A 19,472-nucleotide genomic window follows, 5' to 3' on the forward strand; every position below is an offset into this window, starting at 1 on the left:
ACAGAGCACTGGTTTTCCCTTCATTTATTTTCCAGAAAGATCTTTCCATTTGGCATGGATGCTCATTTCCAACTTCCAGTGCTGAAACACCAATTTGCTGGTAGGAAAGTGAGAGTTAAAATCAGGAAGTTTAGATAAAATCAGAAAGAGAAGAGGCTCTCGGGGTTAATTTTTCTTTTTCCTTTTAACATTTTTCTAGTATTGCAGGGTCAGAAGTGCCTAACCCAGGAACTAGTGGTTGCTCCAGGCAGGGTGGCTTTGGTCATCGCAAAGAAAGGAAGGTTTGTGCAATTGGTAAGATCTTACTGAATCCTACCTCCCCGGGAGGCAAATTATAAGTTTGCCTGTCTGAGGTTCTACAAAATGTGTTGGAGCTTTTTAGAGGAAAGGTACCACACAAATGCAAATTAATAACATTATAAGTCAACTCAATTCCCGTAAGGATAACCATTTAACCCGGCAAAAAAAGAAAAACAAAAAACACACAAAGCTCCAGACTATGACAGTCTTGTCAGAAAATATATTTATTATTGATAGTGAGTGAAGTAAAGATGTCGGTTTTCATGATAGAGGAGAGGTTGCAGAAGCCAGGTTGCCTTTATGTTTATAAAAAAATGCCTTATTTCACTTGTAATCAGAAACATTATTCCAGTAAAAGAGGTACACTTTCTCTTTTTGTCTTCTTACATGATCACCATAATAAGTTAAAATAAAGTAGCTTTTAGATAGTCAAGGCAGAAAAGGAAAAGGGAGAAGCCTGACATGCCACAGCGCAGCCAATTCCGCCAGCACTGCTGGCCGGAGATGGAGGAAATCTGGCCTTCTCTTCTCTCCACTCCAGTGACCTCAGCCCTTGATTCCAAGCCCTGGCTCTGTGGGAGCCCAGGTTCACCAAACGATGGAGCCTGGTTAGAAGAGGAAGTAGAATAGAAAGTACACAAGGTGGAGAGGGCTGCCTTTCTTTGTAATTATCATAAATGGGGTTTATTAACACCGCGGCATGTCCTTGACGGATGATCCCTGATCTAGGCCTTGGCTTTTCAAACTGCTCCTGATCAAACCGAGATACGCTTCTGCTGAATTTGCTCTCCGATGTTTCTCTCTAATGATCTTCTCTTTAAATGGGTTGCTTTCTCACTAGGAAAAAAGAAATGTTCCACCTCTGGAATTAATGTTGAAGGAATTGTCCTTCTTCTAAAAGTTGATTTTATCCTCCCTTCTCAAGCGTGCTCTGCAAGAGAAAGAAAACGTAAGATTTAGCATCAGAAGGAGGGGGCCAGAAATGGGCAGGAACTACTTGGTACTGTTGTGTTGCTTTTCAAAGACCACCTCAAAAACATGTACAGCAAGGCATATGCTTCCTAGTCTCGAAATATGACTACCTCTAATGAACACCACTACGGAATCACGAATAATCTCCAAATAAGCCCTCCCCCACCATATCCAACTGAACCCTAAGGGTGAGCCTGGCCTGGCCTGTGAGTAAGGGTACGGGGGAGCGTGGCTGCTGTCTCACTACGCTGGACACCTGGGGATGTGTGGGGGCTTTCTGGTGGCATGGACTGGGAGAAAGCTATTGCAACGGGGCAAGGGGTGGGGTGAAGTGGGGCAGAGAGGGCATCTCTCAGTTAAGGTCAAGATCTGGTCCCTTAAACTTCTGCTCACTTGAGGCAGGGTGCAGCTGTTCATGAACTCACAATGCTGGCTGGAGCTACACACATCTAAGTATTCCCACATTTCAGAAACGGCCCCTACATTCTATTTAGTTATCTGTGTGGGTGGGTGTGAGGAACAGCACACAGGAAGAATTCTTTTTTCCCCAGCTTTATTGAGAATTAATTGACATGCATCACTGTACAGGTTTAAGGTATACAGCATTATGGTTTGATTTATATATATTCTGAAATGATTGTCACAATAGGTTTAATGTCCATTATCTAATATAGATACAATAAAAATAAAAGACACAAATTATCCTTGTACCGAGAACTCTAAGATTCACTTCCTTAACAACTTTCCTATTTCATAATGCAGTGTTACTCATTTCTAGTACTTATTTATCTTATAACTGGAAGTTTGTGCCTCTGACCACCTTCCTCCAATACCTCCACCATGCCACATCCCCCCACACCTGCCACCTCTTGTAACCAGAAATCTTGTCTTTTTCTACAAGCTTGGTGTTTTGTTTTTTGCTATAGATATGACATATAAGTGAGATCATACAGACTTGTCTTTCTTTGTCAAATTTATTACCCTTAGCATAATGCCTTCAACATCCACCCACACTGCAGCAAACAGTAGGATTTCCTTGGGTTTTTTGATAGCTGAATAATATTTGACTGCACCACAACTTCTTTATCCATTATCTACTGATAGAAACAGGTTGTTTCCATGTTTTGACCATTATAAATAATCCCACTATGAACATGCAGATGTATTTTTCAACTTCGTGGGTTTTTTTCCTTTGGATATATTCCCAGAAGTGGAACTGTTGGATGATATAACAGTTCTGTTTTTAATTTCTTAGAATCCTCCATACTGTTTTCCATAGTTACTACACCAATTTAATAATCCCACCAATAGTGCACAAGGGTTCCCTTTTCTCCACATTTATGCAGTATTTGTTATCTCCTGTTTCTTTGATGATGGCCATTCTAACAGGTATGAGGTAATATCTCATTGTAATTTTAATCTGCATTTCCCTGATGACTAGTGATATTGAATATCTTTTCATATATCTGTTGGCCATTCATATATCTTTGAAAAATGTCTATTAAGATCCTTTGTCCATTTTTTAATTGGATCTTTTTCTTTGCTTCTGAGTTGCATGAATTCTTTATATACATAGGATATTAAACCTTAATCAGAAACATGGTTTGCAAATATTTCTTTCCCATTCTCTAGGTTGTTTTTTTCACTTTGTTGGCTTCTTTTGTTGTACACAAGCTTTTTAGTTTGATGGAGTCCCACTTGTATATTTTGTTGCTTGTACTTTAGGTACAATTTCCAAACACTAATTATCAACACTGATGTTATGGAGCTTTTTATCCTATGTTTTCTTTTGAGAGGTTCATGTTTTCTTTTACTTCAGTCTTTAATCAATTTTGAGTTAATATTTGTGAGTGGTATATGACAGGGGTCTAGTTTTTATTCCTTGACATATGAATATCCAATTTTCCCAGTACCATTTATTGAAGAGACTTTCTCCACTGAACATTCTTGGCTCCCTTGTCAAACATTATTTGACTGTATGTGCTTGGGTTTAATTCTGGGCTCTCAATTCTGTTTCACTGGTCTATGTGTCTATACCATAGATAGCACCATACTGTTTTAATTATTATAGCTCCAGAGTATAGTTTGAGATCAGGAGATATGACACCTCCTGCTTTGCTCTTCTTTCTCAGGATTCCTTTGGCTATTCATGGTCTATTGTGGTTCCAAAAATTTTTAGAAGTGTGTTTTTTTTCCCTCTCTTTTCCCCCTATTTTTATATTAAAAAATACCATTGGAATCTTGATATGGACTGCAAAAAATCTATAGATGACATTTGTTAGTATCGCCATTTTAGAAGCATTAATTCTTCCAATCAGTGAATACCTTTCCATTTATTTGTATCTTCTTTGATCCCTTTCATCAATGTCTTATAGCTTTCAGAGGAGAGATCTCTGATCTCCTTGGTTAAAAATATTCCTAAGCATTGTATTGTTTTTTAATGTTACTATGAAGTGAAGTGAAAGTTGCTCAGTCGTGTCTGACTCTCTGTGTCCCCAAGGACTATACAGTCCATGGAATTCTCCAGGGCAGAATATTGGAGTGGGTAGCCTTTCCCTTCTCCAGGGGATTTTCCCAACCCAGGGATTGAACTCAGGTCTCTTGTATTGCAGGCGGATTGTTTACCAGCTAACCCACAAGGGATAGATGGGATCAATTTCTTTTTTAGAAAATTCACTGTTAGTGTATAGAAACACTACTGATTTTTGTATGTTAATTTTGTATTCTGCAACTTTATTGAATTTGTTGATCAATTCTAACAGTTTTCTTGGTTGGGTTTTTAAGATTTTCTACATACAAAATCTTAAACACACAAAAGTTCTTAATGATCAGATTAAAACTCTAACTAGCTGGGCCTGGAGATAAACTGTCTCTATTTTTTAGGACACCAAGCACAGCAGGAGCCCAACTCAGGGAAGCTCCCGTGCTAGAAGCGGAAGGCGAAGAAACCCAGCGCGGGGGAAGGCCCATCGTACTGGAAACCAGGACAGTGAAAACCGAACTCAGCAGAAAGCTCACGCGGCCCAGTCTCAGATTCCAGAAGACCTCCGGTTAAGGTAAGAGGTCCTTGCTCCTATGGCTGGAGGGACCTTTACAATCTCTCGTTTCTTGTTTCCTTGAACCTCCCGCAAACAGGCGGGCGGCAGGGGCACACTGAGGGACTCTGGAGAGGCTACTCCTCAGCATGTCCCAAAGGCACTATCTGCTGAGCCCCAGTAGCTATTACACAAGCCAGTGCGGGTTCTTCTGTCCTTTCTCTTCTCTGTGCCAAGGATCAGACCAATGAAACTGCGAGCACTGGTCAGATATTTAACAAATTTTCCAGCCGGCTATGAAGGGGATTCCTTGGCACATTTTTCCCACTGCTTTTTCCTCCTGTCCTTCAGCTCTCTCCTGGGACTCAAGCCCGGCCAAAACTAATGAAACTCAGGCTCTGATGTCTCATTGCAAAAATTCACTGAGAGACAAAGCGATAAGAGGTGGATTTGCTAGGATCCAGAGAGAAGCCACACTTCAGGATGTAAACCATTGCCGAGGGCAAGGGCTGGGGCCATGGAATTAGGCCTGGCTAGGTTTTGTGGAGAAGGCAACGGCACCCCACTCCAGTACTCTTGCCTGGAAAATCCCATGGACGGAGGAGCCTGGTAGGCTGCAGTCCATGGTGTCGCAAAGAGTCGGACACGACTGAGCGACGTCACTTCACTTCACAAAAAGACAAAACTCTTTAGTTTTGAAGAATCCTTTCTCCTTTAGTTTTGAAATTAATCAAGAGGAAGAGGCTGGGTCAGGCCCAATATTGCCTCTGATTTGTTCATGCCTTCTTCCTTCCATCCCTCACACTTCCAGCCACTTATTCACGTATCCAACTTCTTAACTGAGCTCCTACTAGGCACTCATTATACTGAGTTAGGTGATATGAGGAAAGAGGCATAATAGAGAGTAATAACTTGCTATTTTTAAAAATAATTTGCTAAATACGTTAACATTTTCTTTTCCTGAATAAATGATACATGTACACAGCGTAAGACTCAGGAACAAAGAGTACACAGGACAAAGTCACTTTCCCTTTCTCCTACTTCCCAGTTTTTTGTGTACTCTTCTAGAGAAGGTATTAGTTCAAAAGCAGAGCGGTGCTGCCTATTTCAGAAGAGGTAACTCTCTGCAGCTGGAGTGATCAAGCAAGGCGCCTCCGATGACCTTCCACTATGGACAGAATACACAGACAGAAGGACTGGAGGTGGGGGGATGAGGTGGGGAAGAACTGGGAAAGACTCAGAGGAGGGCACAAGCCCATTATGCATGGGATGAAGAATGAAGGAGAGACAGGCCCGGCTAGAGGAAAGGACGGACTCTCCGGACGCACCAAGGAAAAGAGTATAAAAAGGGCCCCCTGTGAATGTTAGGCTGGGATTCGTCCTTGTTGGCCACTGAAAAAACCTGGGAATCCAACAATTTTTTTTTTCTTGACAGGAAAATGTCATTTAGAAAGGTTACCCTGACATCCTTAACACAACGGCTTCAACGGAGAAGTGTGTGGAGGCAGGAAAACCAAGAGGAGGCAGATTAGAAATGAAGCCAGGCTGGGAGCAAGAAACAGTGATAAAAAGACAGTGGAAAGGGGAGAAAGCAGTGATGGAACCTCAGGCATGAGGGCTCCTCACTGACAGGGAGGAAGGCGGTGTGACCAAAAGACACAGGCAAGTCAGTGAGAGGAGTCATTTTGGGAATAAGAAAGATGACTCTAATTTTGGGTCTGAGACGATGATGAGACATCCCAGAAGGAAAGGTCCAGAGGGAAGTTGCAGGCTTGGGAAAGAGCTCAAAGGTCTTTACAGATAAAGATTTAAGGATAGAGATGAAGAAAGGAGGCTAAAATAAAGGGGATGAAAAGGAAGAGGAGGACAAATAAGCATCCTGGGTCATAGGAGCACAGGGGGAACAGCGTACCCTAAAGGTTATCCTAAAGTGTCCATGGTGACAGGTTTCTAAGAAGCCTATGTCCACGGGGCACAAAAGATATAAAAGCAGACTAAGCAGTGTGTGGAGGACGCATATAGAAATGGTCAGAAAAACAATGATGCAGTCAAAGAGGAAGTGAATCAGAAAAGCTAGACGCGTCTAGAGAAAACTGAAAAGACAAAGCAGATCAAGCGGAAGACTCCACTCGGCAGAGAATCGTCTTGCAGAATTAACACCAGAACGTGAGGCTTCTCTCAAACCCATCACTCAAGTATGAGCTCTCCATTTGTTTGAAAGCTTAAAAATCGAGCACTTACCATGTAAGAGTCAGACCAGGCAATGCCACAGTTATCATTTATCCTCACACCCTTGTGACTTGATCCATGAAAGTCTCTCCAACTATAGACGTGGGAAGCTCTATAAACTCCACATACACAGACAACCTTGCCACAACATTAGTTGTTAATACAAAATGGAAGTCAGTGTAGAGAGATCTACACTGAGGTTATGCAAGGGCACTTAGATACTAAAGAAAATGATCACTTTGCAGGTTATAATCTGTTACCTGCCTGCTCAAAACCACATAGCTGTGCCTCATTCTACAATTCAGGTCTCACAGTGATAGCAACAGTCGTGTGACCATGTACCTCTTTTCCAATGTTACAAAATGATCCACAGTGACTACAATATAACTGAAAGCAACTGCTAAAAGTATTGGCAAGAGTCTAGGGAACCTTTTTACTGTTCTCCTCCCTGTAACCCTGACCAAATACAGAAGGGTAATTTTTCAGCCCGGTCATGTAATGCTAAGAATGTCAGACTCTCTTAAGAGAGACAAGCTGGGCCTTGGATGGTGTGAGGATCATGGGCCAGTCTACCAGGAAGACACTAAAAGAACATGTTTGAACAAATATAAAACATGAAAGAAGTAACCAGTCACAAAATACTTTGCTATGTGTATTAAAAACTGCATCCTCAAAGAGTGCACGGCCGTTCACCTGACTCCCAGGTGACTCCCTGAAGACACAGGGGGCGAGGCTGTGTCGTCCAGGGCTGGTCTACACGTACACATGCTGTCAAACTGCACTCGGCTGCCACCAGTGGGTGGTGGAGGCGGTACAAGACCACCTCATTTCTGTCAGGGACATTCACAGACACGATGTCAGGTTGAAATTTTTTTTCAATGAACAAACTGGTAAAAACATTTCGTGTTTTTACTGTATCACAAGTATGCAATAAAAACCTGTCCCAATCCAGGAGCAAGGACCTCTGGGTGGAGGGCTCCTGAGGCCTGACAGGGTCTGTATCAGTCAGCTTCCACGTATAGGTTTTTTAAGTCGCTGCTGTTGGGCTGAACTTCAACTCTGCATAAATTTAACGCTGCATAAATTAACATAGGAAATTCCCCAAAGAATGAGGGAAAAGATTTGCAAGTTATAAAAAATTGCTTCCTTCATTTAAGGAACTGCTAACACTTAATCTTAATGTGGAGAAAGAAATTCCTGGCATTTGCTCATCATTCACGTAGTGGGGCCTGCGGAAACGCCTTTATCAACAGCTGGGTAAATTACCCAAAGGAGAGACTGGTTCAGGCACCCAACACAGCTCTTTTCCTAAGTCTCTCTGATCCCGGCCACTGAGGAAGAAGCTGGCAAAGCACCATGTCAGACAGGAGCAGGGCCCCTGGGGACAAGAGGACGCATGTCATTTCCATTGATTAAGATGATCTAAAGGTCTTCCTCAAATATTTTAGTTACATAGTGATCTCATCAACTGCTTTCTTGGAGGGGTGGGCCACCACTAGCAGCATGTGAGCAACTGGTCCTCTCCATATATGTAAGAGGAATTACGGTAACCCTGGGTTACTCACAACTATCCTGACAATTAAAGTACTGTTCCTGGTCTTTATGGAAAAAAAAAAAAAAAGATACCAGACTTTCCTGGTGGCCCAGTGGTTAGGAATCCACCTGCCAATGCAGGGGGACACAGGTTCGATCCCTGGCCTGGGAAGATTCCACGTGCCGCTGGGCAAGTGGGCCTGCGCACCACTACAACTGAGCCCGAGCACCCTGGAGCCAGTGCTCCGCAACAAGAGAAGCCACTGCAACGAGAAGCCAGTTCAGTGCACAGCAACAGAGACCCAGTGCAGCCAGGAAAAAAAAAAAATTACCACTCAGAGTGCTTGTCTCTGTGAGCTTACCCAGAATCTCAGCAGGATTTCAAAAGACCTAGTAAAGCTGGGTTATGGAAGAAGGAAGGCTTACCAGGGAAAGGTTTACCTGGAAACAGAAACGTGTCCTGACAAACCTGAGTTTTCACTACAGAGGGACAGGAAAAGTGGGAAGCGGAAGAGAATGGAGCTCTGAGGAGGAACAGGGAGTGAGAGAGACAGGAGGAGAAGACTGTGAGAAGTAAGAGAAAGTAATCAATAAATTCAATTTATGAGAAGCACAAAGCATGCCTTGTCTGTGTGCCAAGTACTATTCCTGGCCACCTGAAAATCTGATTAGCTAACTTATTTTGTTTTCAGTATCTGTCTCTTCCCCCCAGCAAGTGCTGTTCTTTATTCTTCCTTCTTGGAGGAAATGCAGGTTAATTTTTTTATGCCTGGGTCTAGTTTCATCTCTTCTTATGACAAATGCTCTCTGTGTGATATTCACATTAAGTTACAAGTAATTAACTGTTTATACAACCTGCTGTAATAACAGACAAAACACTAACATACTGCACTTCTAACTCTTGAGGCATAAACACTAGAAAAGAAGTGCCTATTAAGAAAAATAAGAGTCTATTACCACAGTAATATTTCTTCTATTAAAACCAGATTTTTTTTTTTTTTTAAGAAAATGTCATAAAGCAACTATTACTCTCAAAAGGTGCTTTAGAAAAGGACTCCTGTGACAGAAGAGGCTGGAGTAGGCAATCTAAACTTTGGAATTTCATTTGCTTTGACATGACTCCAAATCTGAAGGGGTGTCCCATGGAAGGATGGGAATGCCCTCCTCAATGCCCATGCGTCCTCCGCAGGATAAGTGGCCCATTAGGTGATTAAGAAACCTCATTGTGAGTGAATGAAAGTCGCTCAGTCGTATCCAATTCTTTGCGACCCCGTGGACTATACAGTCCATGGAAGTCTCCAGGCCAGAATACTGGAGTGGGTAGCCTTTCCCTTCTCCAGGGGATCTTCCCGACCCAAGGATTGAACCCAGGTCCCCCACATTGCAAGTGGATTCTTTACCAGCTGAGCCAAAAGGGAAGCCCAAGAATACTGGAGCGGGTAGCCTTTCCCTTCTCCAGAGGATCTTCCTGACCCAGGAATCGAAGCAGAGTCTCCTACATTGCAGGTGGATTCTTTACCAACTGAGCTATGAGGGAAGCCCCAAGACTAATGTCATTAGGTGGTGATGATAAACAAGCCTTCAGACACAATAAGAGCAGGCTCCCTTTTAAAGCCTTCTCAGGAGGTGAACCTTTCTGGTTTATCTTGGTGCTCCCTGAAGGTGGGCATGTGTGTGCATTGGAAGCAACAGCCTAAGGAGAGGGTCTCTGATGTGGGTCAGGGGAGGGGAGCGGGTACCTGGGAGCAGCAGAGCCAAGGAAGGGTCCAGTCACAAGTGTGAGCTGGCCAGGGGGCTGTTACCTCGCCTGGGTGCCCTTTCCTCCCTCCCGCCCAGGAAAACCGGATGTGGCTCCCCATTTGGCAGGACCTCTAGCTGCAATGGCTTCCCAGGTGGTAAAGAACCCGCCTGCCAACACAGGTGACATAATGAGACTTGGATTCCACCCCTGGATTGGGAAGATCCCCTGGAGGAGAACATGGCAATCCACTCCAGTATTCTTGCCTGAAGAATCCCATGGACAGAGGAGCCTGGTGGGCTACAGTCCATAGGGTCGCAGAGAGTCAGACACAAGTGAAGCGACTTAGCGCACAGGCACAGCTGCAGTGGGGCAAGAGGATGGGAGAAAGGCACTTCTTTTTCAGAGGCTCCTGACCTCTAAGACATCTGATTTATTGCTGAGGCTGAGAACGGAACTAGTCAGTCTGATGAGACTGCTGCAGGTGGCTCAGACCCAGGAGGCTGTGACTGGCAGCTCTGCCTCTCCTGAGAGTGGGGAGTCAGAGTTGGCAAGATCTCTGAGGCTAAAGACCTCTCACGTGGTTCAGGCCAATGGGGCTCTAGAGCTATGGTTCTCAGACTCCATGGGCACATGAGGAATCTGTTGGGAGTTCAGATGTTCAGGTCCCACCTCAGATTCTTGGGGATGGACCAGGCACGTGCATTTTAAAGACATTCCCCCAGTGATTCTGATCATCCATGTCTGTGATCTGACATTACAGGGAACAGCGTACTGAGTCTGGCATTATCAAGTCATTCTGGTTTGGACTCTGTCCCATCTACAGACCTCTGAAACCCTTGGGGTGCTAATTTTTCCAAGTTAAGAGATGTGATTAGGTTATGTGATTTCTATGTCCTTTGAGCTCTAACAGCTTGAGTCTATGAAACCATTTGCATGTAATTTATAGCTCATCTTAAAACAACGATAAAACACAACTTGCTCTGAACACTAGGTTTTTCTTCCAAGAATTCTGATTTCTAAAGTGAAAGCTACTGATATGGTTTCAGGTGCTCTTCATACTCAAATAACAGGGATGTATGTCCTCGATCCCTGATCTAGTGTAAATCCAAGTACAAGGGGAGATAAATCCACTGTTCTCAAGAACACCAACACGTCGTGCCATGGCAAATTCCTCTACAGGCACTGATCTTGAGGTCTTCTATGTTGAGGACAACCACAGACTGGGGTGTTGCTTATATTTTCAAAACAAAGAATCAGGTACAGTAGTCTTGGAACAGAGTCACTTCATATTAGGATCTGGCTTCATTTATCAGGTCAAATAACTTTCTGATCTCCTCAAAGAGGTCAGTGGAAGCACACAGGCCTAAGTGAGGGCGGGGCTGACTCACTGATAAGATGTCCTCATTTCAGTCCTTCCTGTAGCTGAGCTGCTTGCCTGGTCACCGCCCCACCACCCACTTGTTGATTTAAATCTTGGCTCCAGTTCAGGAGTTCTGTCTAGCCTCCACCATCTGACTCCAGCCTCCTTGCTCACCTCTGGCCCATGGGCCTCTCCTGGGTCAGGCCTTTATTTCCAGTCTGGTCTTTTCTTGGCTCTCCTGAGCCGGCTTCCTGCTCTGTTTCCACAATCCCTTACCACCCACGGTCCATGGTGCATGGGGTGGAAGCCAGCCCAGGGCAGAGAAGCCTGGGGCCAGCTGAGGGATGTAGCCTGCTTTCTCCAACGCAGCTTACTAGTCGGGGGGCTCCATTCTGCCAGGCAGCGCTGAGAGCACCATTATTCACTCCACTGACTTTGGAGAAACTGTGAGACTCTTTTTGCCCCCTCCCAGTTCATTCTGCTACCCTGGCTTCCTCGGGGCTGCCAGGAGTACCTGCTTTAGCGAAGGACCAGTCAACACACGGACCAATCAGAAGCATGGCTCTCCTTCCAGAGGGGAAGCTCAAGGCTGACAGCAAAATCTAAGAAGTAAAGGCACGAATGCTGGAAGCCACCGAAGCAGAGACGCTGCTTGTGCCAAAGAGCCTGTGTCTCTCACTGCAAAGGTGCTCAGGAGCCTGGGCACTCGTGTGCTTGGCCGCTTGCTCTCAGACATGGAATACATAAGAGCTACGAGGCCTTGGTGGACCCCTGAGCTCAAATCCTTAATTCACCAAAGGAGAAACTGAAGCCCAGGTCACTGTGACTACAGTGGAGTGTTCCAGCAGTCCCCATAAACTTCCCGCTCCGGTGAGCACAGGATGTTCAAGAATCGAGCCAGCTTCTGTACCTTTCTGTCAATAGCAGCAGGGCTGGGAAAGAGCTGGAAAGCTTAGAATTGCTACCCGCTAAGCTGCTACATTCTGCAAATAAACTGAGGGGCAATGAAGGGGGTCCCAGGGAGCAGGGCAGTGCAGGCTGGGGAGCAGGCCCGTTCTACACACCCGCTGTTGTAAGCGGGACTTGGGCACGTTTTGGCCCACTAGTGGGCCAGGACTACTGGCTTCCCGCTGCCCCTCCCTCCCATTCTCCTGTAAGGTACGTGAAAGCAAGAGTGAATGTGAATCAGGCTTTGCCGGTAAGAACAGGTAATTCAATCTTGAAGAGTTTATAGAACGCTCTAAGGCTTAAAAAAAAACAAAAAGCTATGAGGCTAAGCAGATATGAGAAATGAAAGACACAGAAGTCTATCAATCAATGTCCTCCTATATTTTTAAATGCTGGATTTCATAAAGCTAGCCAGTAGCTTTTAGGTCTTAGCAGTAATAATTACAGCAATTTAATATCTCTTTACCATTATGAAGAAAACATAACTTAATATATTGGAAGTAATGGTCTAAAATGTCTCGTCTTGACCATGAGGAATTGTTTAAGACTAGCTGAAGAAAGACTGATGTGAATTAAGTGGATGAATAAGAAACAAAAAGTAAGGCTAAGGAATATCCGGAAATTTTCTTATCAGTGAAATCTATTAGTCTGGAGAACAATGCCCCAAGGGAACCAGTGAAAGCCCAATCTTATGAGTCATTTAAAAGTGGAGTGGATTTGGCTATTGGAAGTATTCCAAGGGGAAAACACTTGTGCTGCACAGGAAATGGACAACATGACCTAATGGGTTGCTGTTATGTTTAGTATCTTAGCATGTTCAACTTGTTCTTTGGATTTAACAAGGAAATGTAAGAAGAGGTGTTGACTGGTCAGGAACTGTAACCACAAATGAAGGGTCGGGACCAGGTATCCTGCCCAAAGTCTCCAACAACAGGCGCAGAACGGGGGTCACAAAGTCAGGCTAACTTCACACACATGGGAAAACGTGGTGTTGGTGGGAAAGTGAGCGCTCAGGAAACACTGGCCATTCTGGCATGGCCTTAAAACGGGACAGCGCTCAACTGCACCTTTGGCTTTCGTCGTCACAACCCCACCCCTCTATTTGTTACTTTCAGTCTCAAAGAGGACTTCATTCAGTCTTCAGGTTTTCCCCTTTCACTTCCTTCGTTATTGTCCTTCCCTCACCACCTTATTTCTGTGTTCCTGGATGTCTCTTCACACACCCAACTCAAAAGCCAAACACTATTTTTAAATGTGTTGTTTTATGGCAGGCTCTGTCTTGGTCTAGTTGTTAAATTTACCATCATGGCTTCCCTGGGTCTCAATTCTCTCAACTGTAAAATGGTGAAAATAAAACCATCTCTATTTACATCTCAAGTTGTCATAAAAAAACAAATAAGAGAATGGATGTGAAATGACCTTGAAATCTAAATCTATAGACATACAGGGTGTTACCGGTACTTCCCATTTCAATGCCGCTCATCTTAGGTTTAAAAGGTTTTGTGGACATATCATTTTAATACTACCTAGTGTTATATACTCCAATTCTAATACTCAAATATAACAGCTGTGAAAACAACAGGCACCAGAAACACACTCAATGAAAATAGCATTATATTACACTGCAGAGGAGAGGGGTGGGGAGGACGGGAGGTCCCCTTGGGAATCACTAGTAGTGATTTGCTGCTTTTGGCCAATAAGTTGGTTTTGGCACAGTTGAGGCAAGAAAGGAAAAACTTTAGACTTCCTGAATATTCTACAGAAATGGAATCCTCACAACACTGTAAATGATATGACCTCACTTCACAAGGCTCAGGGCTACAGAGCCAGTAAAAAACAGGGCCTGGATACAAACCCAGATTTGCCCAGTTCAAACCCTCTGCTGTACCATGTGGTATATTTGATTTTGTCACAAGTTAATTTTGTTTTACTCTATGAATGTGGGCTACTGATCTCACCAGGTGGTGTGTACACAGTTCAACACAACCCAGACAATCAGGACGGAGTCAACACTCTGGACGCCATTGCAGGCACTGCTTCAGTGATGCTACAGATCACATCGTGGACATGGGCACCTGTGTTACAAGACGCCGGTGTCGAAATATACACTTTGCCCCGCCATTCTCTGCACTGACTACCACCATCACCTGGATACAGCACCTACATCAAGCTAGAAAAATCCATGAATCCAACTTACAGGTTCCATGTGCTTTAGTCAGTACTGATATAGATGGTTGGAGATTGTTAAGAGCATATCAGAAGCTATTTTTAATTAATAAAATGAACTTAACATTAGCAACATTGCTTCTACCAAAAACCTTGAAAGAAAGGAATTTCTGGCACACTATGGATAGTCAGACAAGCGCCACAGGAGCAGAACAGATAAAAGCCTCAAGCTACAAGATCTTTAATGACAACACAGGCTTTTAATAAATCTTGGTTCCAGTTTTTTACACTAGTTTTGCTGTTATTTTCCAGCTATCCAGACAATACTGACCCTCCCATATTTCCAGCATGTTAGAAATTTATACTAACTGGCATTATCATAACTACAGCAAATTAGACTGCAGGAAGGCATGCTGTGCAACTCAAACACTAGATTTAGTTGGGTTACAAGGTCAACTCTAGGGAGTTTGTCAGCAGAAAGAACCACAGTTTCCAACAATTTTCATCTCTCAGAACCACCTATATCCAACTGTTAAATCAGTTAAATGATAGGCAATTATGTGACCTGCCAGAATTGTTAATTTGCTTCAGGGTTTATCATTGGCTTTCTAAAGTACATAAATTAGGGAGAACACACGTCCTGTGATCCTCCCATTATTCTGCTATGAAAGATCATACGAAGCATATGGCTATGGTACACAGAAGCAATGGGAACTGCTTCCTAAGCCCATCTCTTGCCTCTCTTTTCCTGCCAACTGAGTGGACTCTACCAACTGGCAGAAGACGGAGAGGTGCGTGCATTTGACGGAGGGGTTGTTTCAGTTTTATGTCTGCCTTTTGTTTTTTTAAACCAGGCTTTCGGCATGACTGCTGCTAAGTCGCTTCAGTCGTGTCCGACTCTGTGCGACCCCATAGACGGCAGCCCACCAGGCTCCCCCGTCCCTGGGATTCTCCAGGCAAGAACACTGGAGTGGGTTGCCATTTCCTTCTCCAATGCAGCAAAGTGAAAAGTGAAAGTGAAGTCACTCAGTCGTGTTCGACTCTTAGCGACCCCATGGACTGCGGCCTCCCACCAGGCTCCTCCGTCCATGGATTTCCAGGCAGGAGCACTGGAATGGGCACCAGTGCCTTCTCCGTCGGCATGACTGCTACGTGTTTATGAGCTTGAAGCTGTTGGCCCCTTAATGTGTATCCTTCCTCTTTGCTGGCTTTGACTACTGGCCCAGAATATGGGGCAATGACCTTGACGACACAATTACAGTGTAGAGGGCAAAAGTTCAGGGCAACTAGAAAAAGTATTATTTAAGTAAAGTCTTTTTTTTTCTGCAAGTGGAACACAAGGATACTATGGACTCTTCTTACCACCATCTGGATGAAAGCTTAATCAACTCTTGACCGCACAGAGCTTGTCACCCACATTAACCTACCGAGGCCTTCCCAGTGCCCTAGATGGCAGTCCTTCTATTCCTCCGGCGCCCCCGGTAGCTTGCTTCGTACACCCACCTGTTTGGCCTGATTGACGCAGCGCATGTACTGGCTGGCCAAAGCCGAGCAGCTGAGGGTCTGCTGCGTGTTCTGGCGGTAACACTGGAGAATCTGGGCCTGCAGATCAGCACAGACGGGGTGATACTCATACCGCCTGGAAACAAAAACAGGTACCACTGAGACAAATGGGCTTCAACCTGAATGAAGATCAAGGCTAAAAAATACGTAAAGCATCAATATACAAATGTTGCAAATGAAAAAATAATAATTAAAAAAAAAAACTTTAAGAGAAATAATTTTCTTTGACCTTTTAAGAAAGATATTCTACAAGATAAGTGACTACCATGAAATTCATTCTATTAACTGACACCCCCATGAGGCTCTCTGGACAGAGAAGCATTGCCACCCAATCCAAAACGTGACTGCATGAATGGAGTCAGTTACACTGCAGCCCAGCAGCTGGGTCGGCAACCTGGGAGCCTATGTTCTCTTCCGCTCCCACCTCCAGTGGGTCACAGAGCTGGAGATCCTGCAGTCCAGTCCTTTCTCCATACTCACTGTTCTTATATTAATTCTTAATCATTTATATCCTGGATTCAAGCCATGAATCTCTGGTCTTGTCTCTTAGCTTTCACCCTCTACTCCTACTCTCCCAAAAGGTTCTTTCTCACAGCCAAGTCTAGACAGCATCTGCATTCCAAATGAAATACATGGTCAACAGGCAGGTCGTTGGGATCAGGTTCCTGCCTACTTTTTCGCCTCAGTTCCCACCCTGTACAAGCTGCAGCCTGACCACATTCCTTCATGTCTTTGGTTCTTCAGGGTTTGGTTCTTCCACATCTCTTCACGTCTTTGCTCCATTGCTCTTGACTTTGGAAATGCTCTGCACCCAAGCCTCCTTTTCTATGTATCTGGAAAACACCTGGTTTAGTTGCTAAGTCGAGTCCGACTCTCACGATCCCATGGACTGTAGCCTGCCAGGCTCCTCTGTCCATGGGATTCTCTAGGGAAGAATACTGGAGTCGGTTGCCATTTCCTTCTCTAGGAAAACACCTACCCATCTTCTAACACTTGAGCTAAGTACTGAAGTGTAACATCTATACGGCTTTCACTAGCTCTCTCCATCCACAGTAGAGTCCGTCATTCCCTTTATGATGACCTCTCGCCTGTATTAACTCTTTCACCGTGTACTGAACACTGACTGTACTACAGTCAACTGTGACTTACTAGCATGCAAATCCCAGGTAAGGACTGCATCTTATTTTCTCTGTGATCTCAGCTATTGACATGGATCCCTCTTATAGAAGGCATGCAATAAATTGTTCAGAATACAAATGAGTGGACAGAAAATTTTTTTCATTTCCTGAGCTAAAATTTTACTAATTATACTTACAAACCTCAAGATTTTAGAGTGCTTTCAGTGAATATGCAGAACATAATGCTTCCAAAAGGCTGACAATATACACTTGAAAAATGGTAACAATAAAATATACCAAATGGATTATACAAACAAAACTGAAATACTCTTGTAAAAATGGTAGAGGAACTTGGATTATAAGGAATAAATACACAGAAAAATATATATATTATTATCACTTTAATCTAGGGAGTCTGTTTTTTTTAAATAGTTTTGTTTAATACAAAAGGTTCTAGACTTTCTTACCAGTTTTTTTCTTGAAATGTAAATTTGTTATTTCCATAGTAATCTTGAAAATAGCATTATTTTAAATTTGATGGGTTCTAAAATACCCCTAGAGAACACAGGAGAAATATTTCTCATCAATAAGGAAACCCCTGGGTGAAGATTTGTCTCATTACTTTTATCCAACACTAAGCTAATATATATATATAGTTAGAATAGAAAACTGAAATGCAAACCACGTTACTGGCCCCTAAAGGAATTTACTTCTTACTACCCTCTGAAAAAGAAGACAGAGAGACAACATTGTACTTTCTCATTCATTACCTTACTGTTTTGCCAAATACCCAAGAACAGAATTTAAATCCAATCCCATCCTAGCTTTAAGATTCTCAAGTTCAGATGTCTGTGAATGTCTCTGGACACGGATTTCCCTAATCCCCTACCATGAACATCAGTATCTAAAAGGAGTCAGCTGTGCTTCAAAGGGTAGAAGCACAGACACGACTGACTGATTACAGCAAGACACACATCTGAACAAATAATAAAATAGGATTAAGCATCAGGTGAGCTGAGACAAGCACATGTACCACTAATGCTTCTAACAGCTGAAGAGGAAGCAGGGTTACATTCCATCCGGGTGCTGAGAACCAACATCCCTCCCATATACCTTGGATTTAAAACAGGGGAAGGGAGATGGGAGAGAAGGCTAGAAGCACCCTCCCCATTAACATGCAGTGAAAGACCGAAAAGAATGAGTTGCCACATACGGCTCATCACAGGAAGATGCTAGAGTACTTTTCCCTTCTAAAAAGACTATTCACAATAGGATTCATTCATCAAACACTATGGGCTCCTCAGAATGGGGTTATTTAAGGTGTAAGTAAGCATTTTATCTTGGGTTCAGCTATTACTCCTGCAAGTTAAAGTCCATGAGTTATTTATGATTTGCAAGGTGTCAAAACATACTTTTGTCACCAGAAATCAATACTACTCACTTCCAGGGCCCTCGATTTCCTGTGTGGTAGTTGGGTCTGTGTGAGAGTGTGTGTGTGTGCACGTGCAAATGCAGACATTTTCTGAAACCCTTTCTGTATACATGTCAGCCTGTATTGATGATTAGATGACAGACTGGGGGAAAGAGAGGATGGGAATCAGCGTAATTATCTTCCAGTTCCTGGACTAGGCTCTGGTATATTTTGCTTGGATTAACCTGTAAGGGCAAAGCTCTGTCTCTGTATCGATCTGCAATGCTTGTTACGCTGCCCTAATGCACTGTTTTCACTTTGGGAAAATGCTAAACGAGATTACTATCTAACATTAGAAGGCCATAAAACCCAAGCATGGCACCTTCCATTCAGGAAAAGGGTTTGAAAGTCATTTCCAATATGCATTATGGTAAACCCTCCATAGAGTCATTGAGTCAGCAATTGATTTTTATTGACTGCTTCCATTCCTGCTTATGGAAGAAGCCACTATTAGGTAAAAATAACACAAGGCAGAATTTCAAGATACCCAAGAAGGAAAATTAAATCTTAGCTGCAAGAGACATTTAAACAATTTAATTTCTTGGTATGAAAAGATTAACAAAAATAAACAGTGAACAACAAAAGAGAAAGATGAAATATTTGGAGAACTCAAAACTATAAAAAAAGAAGTGAGAGAGAGAATAGTTATCCAAAAACATACTTAGCAAAAAGGAATTGGTGGAATAAAGTTGATACATGGAAACATATATTACTCAAAAAAAAAAAAATCCAGTTGAGTGAACCTGAAATTACTGGGGACTTCTGATGGATTCCACCACCTGTACATCTGTCTGTCTACCCCTTCTGTCCCTCTGTGCTCTCTAGTCCACTCCCAGTCTGTTCCCTGTCTCTTCCCTCTTTCTCACCAGCACGAGAAGCTGGGGCCAAGCCCTCTCCATCCCCATCCCCACCCCTCTTCACCCCGCGGTGGCACTTCAGGCCAAGGACCTCACTCATAGCATCCAGTGGCAGAACTAGAGACCAAATATCTGGATAAAGAACAAAAGCCACAGAAGCACTCTGGTAGGTAGTCTAT

At 43.5% G+C, this 19,472-nt stretch overlaps 1 protein-coding gene across 1 annotated transcript in view; it reads right to left on the reverse strand.

The window, feature by feature from the left end:
* Positions 1 to 491: 491 nt before the first annotated feature.
* The window catches only part of CHCHD3 (coiled-coil-helix-coiled-coil-helix domain containing 3), a 292,353-nt gene continuing 273,372 nt past the window's right edge, over positions 492 to 19,472 (reverse strand). Inside the window, exons 7-8 of the mRNA XM_005905148.2 lie at positions 15,788 to 15,923; positions 492 to 1,231 (exon numbers count right to left, since the gene is read on the reverse strand). Of these exons, the coding sequence (XP_005905210.1) occupies positions 1,208 to 1,231; positions 15,788 to 15,923 (160 nt within the window). The 3' untranslated portion in view covers positions 492 to 1,207. The remainder of the gene's footprint in view (positions 1,232 to 15,787; positions 15,924 to 19,472) is intronic.

Source organism: Bos mutus, chromosome 4 (genome assembly GCF_027580195.1).
Source record: "Bos mutus isolate GX-2022 chromosome 4, NWIPB_WYAK_1.1, whole genome shotgun sequence".
Taxonomy (NCBI): Eukaryota; Metazoa; Chordata; class Mammalia; order Artiodactyla; family Bovidae; genus Bos; species Bos mutus.